At 41.3% G+C, this 14,601-nt stretch overlaps 1 protein-coding gene across 3 annotated transcripts in view; it reads left to right on the forward strand.

The window, feature by feature from the left end:
- Positions 1-14,601, forward strand: part of SBF2 (SET binding factor 2) — a 595,592-nt gene that overhangs the window by 548,352 nt on the left and 32,639 nt on the right. For all 3 annotated transcript variants that reach the window (XM_045015032.1, XM_045015034.1, XM_045015033.1), the window contains one exon: positions 520-705. In XM_045015032.1, the coding sequence (XP_044870967.1) occupies positions 520-705 (186 nt within the window). The remainder of the gene's footprint in view (positions 1-519; positions 706-14,601) is intronic.

Genomic DNA, 14,601 nt, shown 5'->3' on the forward strand with positions numbered 1-14,601 from the left:
TATTGCCTTTTAGCCACTACCTGCTAGCTGATAAAGGAAGGACTGCAGGTAACATGGCATCACTCCAGAGGGTATAGTCCACCACCTTCCAGGTCCTTTTCTGCAATCCTCTGCCAGCTGAGATGGCCAGCACCCATTTTCTAAATGTTTGTCATTCTTGTCTATTGAGAAAATGTTTTTAATTTTAATTTAATTTAAATCTGGCAAATATTGTAGTGACTTCCAAATTCTGTAGTCACTCGAATTTGCTTGTTTCCCCCCAAATTCAGTAAAACCTCACTTTAGTTGAAGCTCTTTTATATGAAACTTGCTCTTATCCAAATTTGGATCATTTCTGCCATTGTAAATCACTTATCTAGTAACTTCTCCAATTAATAACTTAATATATTTTAATGCTTTTGATGCCTTGCAGTATTTCATAAAAACAAGTTTAGAACATTTCAGTTTGTTGAACAAAACTCTAGATTTAAATATGATATATCTAATATTAATGCCAGCGCACTCTGTTTTGTGATCTAGGTGGTGTCTCTGGTGCAATTACTCAGTGATCCATTCTACAGGACGCTTGAAGGCTTCCAAATGTTAGTGGAAAAAGAATGGCTCTCTTTTGGTCATAAGTTCAATCAGCGTAGTAATGTGACCCTCAATTGTCAGGGTAGTGGATTTGCTCCCATTTTCTTACAGTTCCTGGACTGTGTGCATCAGGTAAGCATAACAAATCTATGCCTATTCAGTGTTTGGAAAATGGATGCATAGGGCCATCATTGCAGAGCTATTAATAGATAATGCATTGAAAAAGAAATAGAGACTTCCCTTTCACTCTTATGAGATAAGATTTCCCTGTTTGCAGGAAAAAGAAGGAAAATAGTGAAGCTATTGGTAGAACATACACTGTCCATGCTAAATAGTAGTAGCTGGTATTGTGTATCGTGTAAGGTGATTTACAGAGGGATTTCAAATAGAAGCTCTGAGTTAGAGGCAAGCTTCACATAGTACACAAAGGAGCTTAAATCACAAGAAGGCTTTTCTGATCTGGTGCAGACAGTACATTCATTTTCTACAAAGAGAATGTCAGCTGTCCTATATGTGGCAGCCAGCTCTTCTCTTTGCAGGTAACTGTGGGGAGACTTTTCACTCCATCGCTTTTGGAAGCAGAAGAAGCTTATACAATAATTAGAGAGTTGGTGGTGTTTCAGAACTCTTCAGTAAAACTTCAGTCTGTGGCTTCATTTCTGCTTCATGCTAAGGTCCACAGATCTGCTACAATTGTACTTCGGCCAGCTTGCATCTTTGGGGCAGAACCAGACCTGTCAGTCACTGACAGCAGGGGAATGCCCCAGCACCCAAAGTTCCCTCCCTTTTTTCTGCCTCAGGTGGCCAGCAGCTCTGCCAGCCCATCCTGCTGCAGAGCTTTTCTGAGGGAAATTCCAGTTTTTATTTAAAAATTTTAGTCTAAATTTCAGCTCAATAATGTGCCTGTCTCATTCCCAGCTGTGTCCCAGGGCTGTTTGTGATTTTAGGGAGATTGTCTTCTTAGCTCTGCTTCCCATTCTGAGGCATTTGCAGCAGCTGGGGCTGCTACAGGCTTCAGGGAGCAAGCTAGGCTGAGAAAAGCCAGAGACAAAAGGAAGGGTCTGTGTCTCCTGCTGCCCCTTAGCAAGTGTCTCACAGGGGAGCACAACCAGTTCTGGGCGGGATCCATTTTCTCTCTCTCAGTCCCATCTGCCCTCTTCCCCAAGCAAGAGAGACGGCAACATGCTATAAAACCTCCATGGCCCATCTGTGTCACCACAACTGATTTTCTCGATATAAAAGCCAGGGTCAGCATTAGGGGGTAGCAAACAGGGCAGTTGCCACAGGGTGCCCCAGGAAGCTAAGCTGCTCAGGCTTCGGCTTCAGCCCCAGGTTGTGGGGCACAGGGCCTTGGGCTTCAGCCCCATTCAGTGGAGCTTCAGCTTTCTGCCCTGGGCCCCAGTGAGTCTGATGCTGGCTCTGCTTGACGGACCACCAAAATCTGCTCATGGCCCCCAAAGGGGCCCCGGACCCCTGGTTGAGAACCACTGCTGTAAAGCATTTTGGGGCTACATGTTTCATTTGAAAGACATTACAGAAAACAAGGCCCTAAGCCTGCAACCACTTCTGCCTCGGGACAGCGTCACTCCCCACACAGTGCACCTGCGCTCAGCCCTGGCTGGGAGCATTGCCAGGATCGGGGCCTAACATTTCACTGTGATAATGACTAACGGGCCCAAGCTGCCCACCTGGGCTCCACGTGTGGGGCCTGAGCCTGCCGTGCAGCCCCACGGGTAAGCTCGGGGTCGGAGGGCAGGGTGAGGAGGGCCAGGGAGGATTTTGCCTTTCAGGGGCTGGTTCCAGCCTGCTGCCAGGGCTGGCCCAACTCAGGGCTACTTTACGCGAGAGGTCAGTGGGAGGTGGAACAGGGCGCGCACGATCCTCAGCCAGTGGCTGCCCAGGGCTCAGTCACTTCCTACTGCCCTTGTGGGGGCTGAAAGAGGAGCTGCTCAAGACCATCTGGCACGCCTTCACCACCCTGGACCTGGACTGGAGCGGCAAGGTCTCCAAATCTCAGCTCAAGGCAAGTGCGAGAGGGAGCCTGAGGGCATCAGCTGTGCTGGGAGGCAAGCATCCTCCACCTGCTCCCCCCCTCTTTTCAGGCAGGGCTGCTGCTGACAAGGGATCCCGGGCATGGGGCAATAGCAGGGGCTTTGCAGGCTCTTGCCCTGGGGCCTCCTGGCTGTGATTCCTTCCTTCTCTCTCCCCACACCGAGAGAGAGCAAGAGGAAGGAAGCACCTTGTGACTACCCCAGGGTTGCTGCTGCTGGGGAAGCAAAATCAGCAGCCTCAGTCTTTTGTTCCTGCTCTTCACAGGGGTTGGGGTGGAGAGCTGGAGCCTGTGAGCCTCCTGCAAAGCCTTGGGACAGTTGTCTCTGTGAGGCTTAGTGCTTTGGCTCCATTGTGGCACTGCTGGATACCCCAGTCAGAACAGCGTCAGACACATTGACACTCTCTTGGGGTGGCCCCAAAATGGTGGGGCTGACTTTGAACAGAGGGAGGGTCTTGAAACCTGTCCGGACACACACTTAGTCTGTCCTGGACATAATACCCTGGTGTCCATCTTTGCCACCATATAACTCTGTAAAGTCACTTGGAACTTCCCCTAAAACCTGCTCGTGGCCCCCAGGGGTCCCCGGACCCCTGGTTGAGAACTACTTCTGTAAGAGGCTTTTGGACCCAGCCTTCTGGTCGTGCTGCCCCTCTGTAACAGACCTTCCCTTTCAGGATGCCTACTCATATACCGAGCCAATACATCCAGTGGGGAAACAGAACTATCTGGCCCATGTGAATCCCATGCAGTAGGCTGGAGTAGAATTTCTGGGGAGCCCACAGTTGGGCCCCAGGCCAGTTTCTTCCTTGAGGGACTCATAAGGGGTGGCATGGACCGATGGCTTTACCAGTTCTTTTCCACCGGTCCCAGTCCGGGACAGAACCCTTCTCTGTGCATAGCCTTTCCAATGTTACTGCTCAAACTTTGGCTCTGAAAATAGTTTTGTAAATCGTTTTTCTTAGATAGTTAGCTTAGTTAAGTCTAGTTAGATAGTTTGGGATTTGGGTGGTTCCCTCCCTTTGTTCTCCCACTCTTTGGTATGCCCAAGGTTTCAAGCTTCAAGCCTTGTCTGTCCTGTCCCTGGTTCTTTCTGACTACTGACCATTGCTAGAGCTGCCTGTTTTGCCTTGGAGAATCGCACATTGCTCCAAAAAGTGATATCTGTTGCTCATTTCCCCTTGTACTAAGCAGTCTCAAGACTGCAGATATTTAATGAAGATGTCCTTGAAGCCCCAATCTGATCCTGCCCCCTCCTGATCCCCATCTTACCGACATGAGCCTCCTGGTAGTGGCCCGCCGTCACCAGCGCTCTCTAGCTAGGAATCCTCCAGCAGACGCAAGGACTCCACTAAATGGAGGCATGAGGAGGGTGAAGATAAACACCCTCATTAAAAGAGGGACAAACCACTCCATGTGTCCTCTAAGAAAAAGCCTGCTTCTCCTCTTCTCTTACCACCAAGTGAGACTCTGTGCCACAAGGCGGGTTCAACCCAGAGCTAACAGGCAGCATGGATCAGCATCAACAAAACTAGGAGCTACCACCATTCTGAAGCCATCTCTGACAGGGGCAGGACTGACCCCTGCATCACACAAAGGAACTTTCACTGTCTGCACTGATAGTACTGCACAGTACAAATACTGCTGCATCCAAACACTCACTGATGGATCCATCCAGACCCAAGACTCCTGCCAGCTCTCCTCTCATTAGTATACCCTTTTCAAGGATCTGGCAATTTACACACATCCCTGATCACCAGTTTTTCTGACCCAATTCTATCCTTGCACCATCACTACATCAATTGCCAATCCTGAGCACCAGTCATGCTATAAGTGCTCCAACACCGTCGGTACCCTATTTGCCCATTCCTGCCTCTGTCCAGACGGTCCTAAGACACATTGTACCATCAGTTCCACCAATAGAGTCAAACAACCCCTACTCCAGTGGTTCAGAAACAGGACTTGATCCCAGAGAGGACTTCCAGGGCCTCCCAGATGCCTCCAAGTTCTCAGGACCCACATTGTTGGGCTAGTGACCAATGGTACCCCCCTCCTTGCTGCCTGATTGTTATGATCCTGCCCACTGGACATACTGGGACTCCTGTGATCTGTACTTTTGGGCCCCAGACTCTGAGGACCCCAGCACTGCTTTCAACAAAGATTACCTCCCAAACAGGAGCAGGAGCAACTGATAGAGGATTCAACTGATAAAGAATTAAAGAAGGGTAATATAATTAATGCCAATCAACATGGGTTTATCAGAAAATGAATCCTGACACATCTCTTTTGATGAGATTACAAGTTGGTTGATAAAGGTAAATAGTATTGATGTAATGTACTTAGACTTCATTAAGACATTTGACTTGGTTCTGCTTGACATTTTGATTAAAAAACTAGAAAAAGATAAAATTAACATGGCACCCATTAAATGGAATAAAAATTGGCTAACCGATAGATCTTGAAGTGTATTTGTAAATGGGGAATGATCATTGAATTGGGTGTGTTTCTAGTGGGGGCCTGTAGGGATCAGTTGTTTTGTCCCTGTGCTATGTAACATTTTTATCAATGACCTGTAAGAAAACAGAAAAATCACTGATAAAATATTCACGTGACACAAAAATTGGGGGAATGATAAAAAAATTAAGAGGATAGGTCACTGATACAGAGCAGTCTGGATTGCTTGGTAAGTTGGGCACAAGCAAACAACATGTTTTAATATGTAAATGTGTACATGTAGGAACAAGAATTTAGGCCATATTTATAGGATGGGCAACTCTATTGTAGATAATCAGCTGAATATGAGCTCCCAGTGCAATGCTGTAGCCAAAAGGGCTAGTACAATCCTTGGATGCATAAATGGGAATTTTGAGTAGGAGTAGAGAGGTTATTTTACCTTTATATTTGGCACTGGTGCCACTGCTGCTGGAATACTGTGTCCAGTTCTGGTGTCCACAATTGAAGAAGGTTGTTGATAAATCGGAGAAAAGCCATGAGAATGATTAAAGGATTAGAAAGCATGCCTTATAGTGATAGACTCAAGGAGCTCGATCTATTTAGCTTAACAAAGAATAGGCTAAGGGATGACTTGATTACAGTCTTCAAGTACCTATGTGGAGAATAAATATTTGATAATGGATCTTCAGTCTAGCACAGAAAGGTATGAAACAATCCAATGGCTGCAAGTTAAAGCTAGCCAAGTCAGCCTGGAAATAATACATACATTTTTATCAGTGAGGGTAGTTAACCATTTGAACAATTTACCAAAGTAGATTCTCCATCACTGGCAATTTTTAAATCAAGACTGGATGTTTTTCTAAAAGATCTGATCTAGGAATTATTTTGGGGAAGTTCTAAGGCCTGGGTTATACAGGAGGTCAGACTAGATCAGTGGCTCTCAACCTTTGCAGACTAGTGTACCCATTTCAGGAGTCTGATTTGTCTTGCATACCCCCAAGTTACACCTCGCTTAAAAACCACTTGCTTACAAAATCAGACATGACCCAAAAAAAGCATCACCACACACTATTACTGAAAAATTGCTTACTTTCAGATTTTTCCCATATAATTATAAAAATTAATTGTCATATAAACATTGAAGTTACATTTCAGTGTATAGTATAGAGAGCAGTATAAACAAGTCATTGTCTGTATGAAATTTTAGTTTGTACTGACTTCACTAATGCTTTTTATGTAGCCTGTTGCAAAACTAGGCAAATATCTAGATGAGCTGTTATACCTCCTGGAAGACCTCTGCGTACCTCCGCCCAGAAATACATGTATCCTGGGTTGAGACCTACTGGACTAGATTATCACAATCTCCCTTTTGGCATTGGAACTGTGAATCTACATAAACAAATAAGGGGAAGCAAAGTCCAGCCCGTTCTGCGGGAAGCAATCAAATTCTCAAACTGATGCATTCAGTATCAAATTATCCTCTCAACAGTGCACCTTTTAGAAGTAATATGCTCCCTGGTGGACAGCCTCAGGAAGCATTTTCACAAGGATCACAAGTGGGAGCTCCGCTCTTTGGTGATGCAGTATATTTTACGACAGTGGGGATTCCCATCCTGGGATATCTTTTTAACCTAAGAAAACAAGAAGTGCCCAGCCTACTGCTCTTGAGTTATCCAGTGGCACAATTCAAGAGGGGATGTTTTCCTGGTACAGTGGTTGAACCCATTGATTTATGCCTTACCTCCCATCACCCTACTACTTTGTGTCCTCAGGAAGATCAAGCAGGACAAGGGAACTGTAATTATGATAGTATCATGGTGGCCAAGGCAGTTGTGGTTCACCACTGACCTACGGATGGCTCTTGCCTATACAAATACCTACAAATGTTTCTGGACCTACTGTCTCAGAATAGTGGCAGGATCATCCATCCCAACTGGAGATCCCTCCATCTCCTGATTTTTGGATGGACAATGAATTTAGAGAGATCCTGCTCACAAGAGGTCCAATCTTGTGACCCCCAACCTGGTGCTAACTGCACTCGTGACCCTGCTATTTGAGCCCTTGACCTCTTGCTCCTTCCTACACCAGTCTATGAGAGGGGCCTTGCTAATGGCAATCACCTTTGCTGGAGGAGAGGGGGAGAGCTCAGGGCCCTTATGGCAGACCCTCCTTACACAGTGTTTCACAAGGATAAAATATCCTGAGATTTCATCCCAAGTTTCTCACAAAGATACCTTCTGAATTTCACCTGAACCGAACTGTTCATTTGTCTGTCTTCTATCCCAAGTCTCATGATAACAGGGAAGACAGGAAGTTCCACTTCCTAGATATACAAAGAGCTCTTGACTTCTACTTACACAGGACAAAACCCTTTCGGAAGTCTCCAAGATTGTTCATCTCCATAATCAAGAGGATAAAGGGGTAAGTAGTCTCTTTTTAAACATTCTCTAAATGGATTCCCAGCTACATCCTCCTATGCTATGTGTTTATGGAGGTGCCTCCTCCTCAGAGGGTCAGGGTTCATTCAACTAGATCCCAAGCTGCCTCGGTAGCATCCCTACAAGTTATTCTCCTCTTGGAGATCTGCAGAGCAGCAACTAGGGCACCATTCACACTTTTACTAAGCATTATGCCCTGCTTCGAGTTTCTGCCAAGGATGCTTCTTTTGGTTCAGTGATCCTACAATCAGTGTGCAGAACACTTCCTAGTCCCCTCCTCCTCAACATGCACTGCTGGGAAGTCATCAACAGTGAATACCTATAGGGACCAGATCTTGAAGAAGGAAAGTTACTTACCTTATAGTAACTGGAGTTCCTTGAGGTGTGTGGCCCCTGTGGGTATTGCATGACCCACCCTCCTTCCCCTCTGCTCGGTTTCTCACTTGATTCACAGTGGCTGCTATCTACAATCAGATGAGCTTTTTAAATTTGAAGTTGGGAGCCTTCTCAAATGACCCGTTGTTGTACTTTTAATTCAGACACATACTCCTCCCAACTGTGATAGCATTAATTCCCTAAGGAAATCTAAGAAATATTCCTCTTTTGGTTAAGCAGTATTTAGGTGCACTAATAATCTCAGGTCAGAGCAGTCAGGACTCCAGTACTGAGATCTGCTAGGTGGTCATTTGTTCACCAAATTCTGCATATTGGTCATCCAATCTAAGCCAATGCCATTTCCTTTCTTTTGGCAGATATATTCTCTACACCTTAATGCCCAGAGGAAGATGTATATTACAGGCAGGGCCAGTAACACTGGCTATTATTAAGAGAGTGTGTATATTTATTTATTTCAGAGTAGCAGGCGTGTTAGTCTGTATCCACAAATTTGTGAGCCTCTAAGGTGCCACAAGTACTCCTGTTCTTCTTATATTTATTTATGTAATTATAAAGTGCCTTGTTTTGAATTTCCATATTTAATGGTCCTGTTTCCCACCTTGGAGAGAGACTGCTATGAAAATCCCAGTGTAAGGTATCTGTGAACCGTAGCACAAAGAATAGGAAAATGTATCCATGCTTACCTGAAAATTTCCTTTCTTCTGGTAATAAGGTCCACAGATCTGTCTCACCCTGCAGAAAACCAGATCATCCAGAATAGAGATGGAAATTGATATCCAAGGATTTAAGTTTGTAATCATTAGATAGACTGCTCTAAAGTAGGAGAAATAGATGTTTTTCCTCCAGGTATATGTAACATCATCTGTAATTTAAGAAATTAGATTTGAATCATCCTGGCCAGGGAAGTTGTCTCAACAGGAGGGAACTTCATGTTCTCCTGTTGCCAGTGACTGAGAGGTCTGGTTCTGCCCCAAGCTGCAAGCAGGATGAAATACCCATTGTAACACATCTGTGGACCTTATTACTCAAAAAAAGGAGATTTTCAGGTAAGCATTGATAAAGTTTCCTATTCTGCCCATCTTTTTCTAATGCAATGTTGATGTAGCCGTGTTCACCCAGAATATTAGAGAGACAAGGTGGGTGAGGTAATATCTTCAACTTCTGTTGGAGAGAGAGACAAGCTTTCAAGCTTACACCGAGCTCCTCTTCATCTCTAAAGCTTATTTCTCTCACCGACAGAAGTTGTTCCAATAAAAGATATTACCTCACCCACCTTTTCTCTCATCTTTTTTGGCCAATTTAAGTGTTTCTATTACACTCCAAACTACATTTCTCTCTGTAAAATCAACTATTTATTTTTTTCTAGGATAAGCCATTCATTTACCAGAATTAATATTTGTATAGTGTCCTTTAAAAAATAAGAGTAAATTATCTATTTGTTTTTGCTTTGGCTAAAGAGTATCATTTAGATAGTCTTTAGGTGCCACCGGACTCCTCGTTGTTTTTATTTAGAAAAAACTATCTTTATAACTAATGTGAGAGTATTTTTAAAATACAGTAGCAGCTTCCCATATATGGTACTGTGAATTTCTTTCTTACCTATTTTTTGTTTAGGAAGTGATATAAATTATTAATATTTTGAACAGACACACTTTACACAATGGTTGTAGGCTAAGAATATGATATAGAATCATAACTATGAATAAATTATCTAGAAGTAGTTCATAAAACTTTCTGAAGATAGTCTTTTAGTCCATTATGATATGTTGTTGACTTAACAAATTCTAACAATATTGCTACAGATTTCAAGGGTATGATTTTTGAAAGTCATCCAAGTTAATATGCTTACATAGAAATTTGTCTTGAAGAATCTGATCCTAAATATTTGTACTATGATGTTTCTATGAGTAGTGCCCTATGTTAGTTTGTGTGCAGCTAGATATACTATTATTATTATATATTATAATCAGATGGGAATTTGATCCTAAAATTTAATATATTACAATCTGATATGCAAATATCCCATAAATAAACACTGAGAAACATTTGGTCTCTCTTCAAATCTCTTTTTTTAACCATTCATTTCAGTTTTAACATCTTGAGTGCAATAAAATTTTAGAGCCAATGTGCATAAATTTGTCAGTCGTTGAACTAAAGTTACAAAGAAAACATATGAAACAGTGATTCCTAAATTAGAACTGCATCATCTTTTAAAAAGTCATTGTTTATGCCAGTATCTCCAGGTGTCAGCTAAATTATTAATGCTAAATCATGTTTCACAATAGAAACATCTGGCAGATAGTCTCATTGCTTCTAAGAAGATAGAGTGAGTTAAAATGATGCCATTACAGGAAGCTCCCCTTATTTTATACTTCAGCTATATCTGTTTGGTATTTTGATAAATATAGCTCAGCTGTATACTGAACAAATGATGCTCCAGAATTTAAATAAAATTCTCCATCAAGTTTAGGGTCCAATCCTGCAAAGAGTTACATATGTGAAATACTTTGTTTACATTAGTAGTTACGATGAACTCAGAATGACTACTCCCATGAAGTTATTCAGCTGTTCATGCATTTGCAACAACAGCTTCTTAGCAATTACTAGTTACTCTATAGAATATTTAGGATTTTTTTTATTCATTTAAATCAAATTAATATTTATTTGCATTGGGATTACAAAATTAAAAGATATTATAAAACTGGAAATCTACAAATAGTATTCTGAAGAGAACTGAGTAAATTCTGGAACTTCAGGAGCTGGGCCGGCTCTACTGTTTTCGCTGCCCTAAGCAGCGCGCCGAATTGCCGCCACAGATGGCAGGGGCACTCCGTGCACCATTAGGGCGGCACGCGCATTTCCGCGGTGGCGGCAATTCGGCGGCAGCTTCTGTCTTCAGCCAGAAGACAGAAGCTGCACCGCCACCGACAGCTGAACATAAAAGCTGCCGCCGAATTGCCGCCACCCCAGAAACACGCGTGCCGCCCTAACAGCACACGAACTGCCCCCACTGTCCTCAGCAGCAATTCAGCACGCAGGTTGGGGGGCAAAAACACACGGCCTGCCACCCTTTGCAGATTGCTGCCCCAAGCACCTGCTTGGAATGCTGGTGCCTGGAGCCGGCCCTGTTCAGGAGTCTTTATTCTAGTCTTTATTTTAGTTACGGTATCAGAAACATCTGTATGTTTACTTAGCCAATTTAGGTATACATTACATATGTATTATCATTTAGGATAGGAATTTCAAAGGAATCTAATGGTGCTAAACACTCACTCCCTGATTTACATTTCTGGGTTGCTTATGTGAAAATTGCATCGTTAACCAATATTACAGCCTTTTATACAAGTTTACGGTCTGATCCCTTTCAAATCCATTGACTGTAAGGGGGACAAAAGCCGATAAATTATAACTAAATATACTTAACCTTTTAATGGGGTTAAGTAACCTGCAATGACTAGTGACATCTTTTTTGTGTTTATTTGTAATCAGTTAAATAATCCCAATTACCTTCTATTACAGCAGATTTCCAGGGCACACAATTCTCTCATTTCTGATTATCTGAGCTACATTTTATCAGGGACTTTTGACCCCAGTAGCTCACCACTAATTTGAACTTTGCAGATTGTACTGTAGTTGGAGAAATAAATGCAGTGATCACCTAAGCCAGTTCTGGCACCTGTCCCATATCCAAGTATGCAGAAATCAACTGTTAAAACACAAAATAATAGCAACTATGTCATTCACCTTTGTTCTCTCATACTGCAAATATTTTAAATTAATAATTGTTTTCCCGCAGAAGTAAATTGCATTATAATAATTTCTACAGTTACTTTAGCTCCAGAAGTTTCAGAAAAGTTTCAGAAAAGAGAAATTATTTCATTCTCTACACATACATCCCAGCCAGGATTTGAACAACAGTTTATTTTTATTACCCTTTAAATTCGGTAAACTACTTATTGGCACTTAGGCAGAAATTAGGATGCTGTAAAATTAATGACGAACAGCTAATCTGTTGATCTATAAAAATATCCATCCTTTGTACAATTCACTAAAAATTCTTAACATGGAAGAAATGTATGCAACTACATAAATCTGTGCATTCCAGTAAAAGCATTGTAATCCCACTATAATCCTGTCAATCTTTTTCTTCTCCTTTTTATAAAGAAATCTGAAAAGCTTTTTCCTTCATAAACTTGGTTTTCCACAATTTTATTATGGAGAAAATTACATTTTTGAAAATTATGTCTTACACATCTGTATCATTACAAAAGCTATGAGAGTTTAGCAGTCTGCATTATGGAAATAGAGGGGACAGAATAAGCAAGTATGCACCGAGCTGGAAGTTCCTACGGTGGCTTAATATTTTAGATATCTGCCCAGTAGCTAACATTCAAATGAGAATTCATTGTCTGAAATACTATATATGCGCCTATCTATTCCTATAGGGATTTTTCCTATATTACTCCGAACCATCACTGCTATACATTGGTACCTAATTTCTTTTTGATGGATTCAGATTCAGAAATTTGTTAAACTAACACATCTGATACTATGCTCCCAAATCAACTCTCGCAGAAAAACAATCATAGACAAACAGCATGTCACTTGTGGGCAAACATTTTTCAAACAGTGTATCTGACCTCTCAGTCCTTGTCCTCAAATGAAACCTGCACACCTTCAAAAGACAAGCCTGGGAGCTTAAATTCATAACTTTGCTAGACACTAAAAATAATGGTCTTAATAAAGACACTGGATGTATGGCACATTGCAACAATCTGTAACCCACTAACATCCTTTTTTTGACCTATGAATGACTGCAGAGGGGTTAACGGGCCACTTCACTTTGAATGGTCCCTTAAAACATATGTTAATTACTTTTGCTAAACAATCTGTTTCACCTTGTATTTAGCTGTGACATTCTCAATACCTTTCCCAGACCTGAAGAAGAGCTCTCTGTAGCTCAATAGCATGTCTCTTTCACCCACAGAAGTTGGTCCAGCAAATGATACTGTTTCATCCACCTTGTCACTCAAGATTTTTAGCATTTCTGAAAATCTAAACCTGAACCACATAAAAGCAGATTTGAGTATTTAATGCCAATTGAGCATACTCCCATGATCTTCAGGGGTTTCCAGTTAGTTTGATATATTGTAACTGTAGTGATTAATGATAAACGTTTCTTCCCTGAGGTGAGTAAAAGAAGGGAGATAGCTGAACAAAGAGCAGAAAGAAAAGTTGAGAGGTAAAATGAAAAAGAAAGGAAGGGAATGAGAAATAAACGCAAGAATATTGGGAATATTGCAAGAATAAGTGAGTATAGAGGTGTTAGTGTTATGATAGACAAAGCACCATGAGATTTATATTTCAAGTGATCCATTTAATTGGTAGCTCTGCTTGTGTTCTTAAAATAGTGTATTTATCTTCATTTCATCTGAAGATTTACATACAGTTTTCTTAATTTTGAAAATGAAATTAAAAGGTGATAAAAGGAAATTGCCACGTGACGTTGTTCAGGCCAAGAACTTAGCAAGCGCTAAAAGGAGTTAGACATTGAAATGGATAACAAGTATATCCAGAGTTGTTATAATTAATGCTAACAAATTTTGGAAGAGGTATTAAAGCTCATGCTTAAGGGCTTAAGTTAGTCTCTAAATATTAATGATCAGAATGAAACGTTTTATGGCGGGGGCAGATTATCCCACGTCAGTCTACTGAGGAATTTTTGCACTTTCCTCTTAAGCATCTGGCACTGTTAGACAGGATACTGAACTAGATGGACCTTTAGACTGATCCATGATGGCAAATCTTCTGTTCCTAATTGAGAGTCTATATTATGTTCATTCATGTAAATATATAGAATTATATGTATGTCATGGCAAGACAACTTTCTAACATGTTTCTTTCTTAATGTAATTGTAACATTGATGACTCAAAGTGAGAAAAACAAACAAACCGGTAGGTTGGCACTGCTGTGATTGATGCAGTGGTGTCAATTTAGCGGGTCTGGTGAAGACCTGCTAAGTCGATGGCAGAGCGCTCTCCTGTCAACTCTGGTACTTACATTATTCTTGTAACTGAAGTAGAATAACTTAGGTTGACTTACCATGGTAGTATAGACAAGGCCTACGGCAAAGTACCTGCCATTGCGCTCTCTGTGTATTTCTACTAGGATAATACTCAAAATTGGTGGAGTCTGAGTAAGCAGCCAACTTTGAAAAGAAACTTTGTTTTTATGCTTCCTTTCCAAAAAAGGTGCATCCTCGGATAGTGTGTGTGACAAAGATATCCCACATCCAGTGTGAAAAATGACTAATAGAGAGAGTTTAGCCCAGAGAGAACAGCATAATCATGAATCAGATTTGTCCAATTTTTTTTATATAATATAAAATATATATATATTATGGCTGTCAGCGATTAAAAAAATTAATTGTGATTAAAAAGATTAATTGCGTGATTAATCACAATGTTAAACAATAATAGAATACCATTTATTTAAATATTGTGGATGTTTTCTACATCTTCAAATATACTTATTTCAGTTACAACACAGAACACAAAGTGTACAATGCTCACTTTATATTTATTTTTTATTACAAATATTTGTGCTATAAAAACAAAGAAATAGTAGTTTTCAATTCACCTCATACAAGTATGGTAGTGCAATCTCTTTATCATGAAAGTTGAACTTAC

Source organism: Mauremys mutica, chromosome 4 (genome assembly GCF_020497125.1).
Source record: "Mauremys mutica isolate MM-2020 ecotype Southern chromosome 4, ASM2049712v1, whole genome shotgun sequence".
Lineage (NCBI taxonomy): Eukaryota > Metazoa > Chordata > Testudines > Geoemydidae > Mauremys > Mauremys mutica.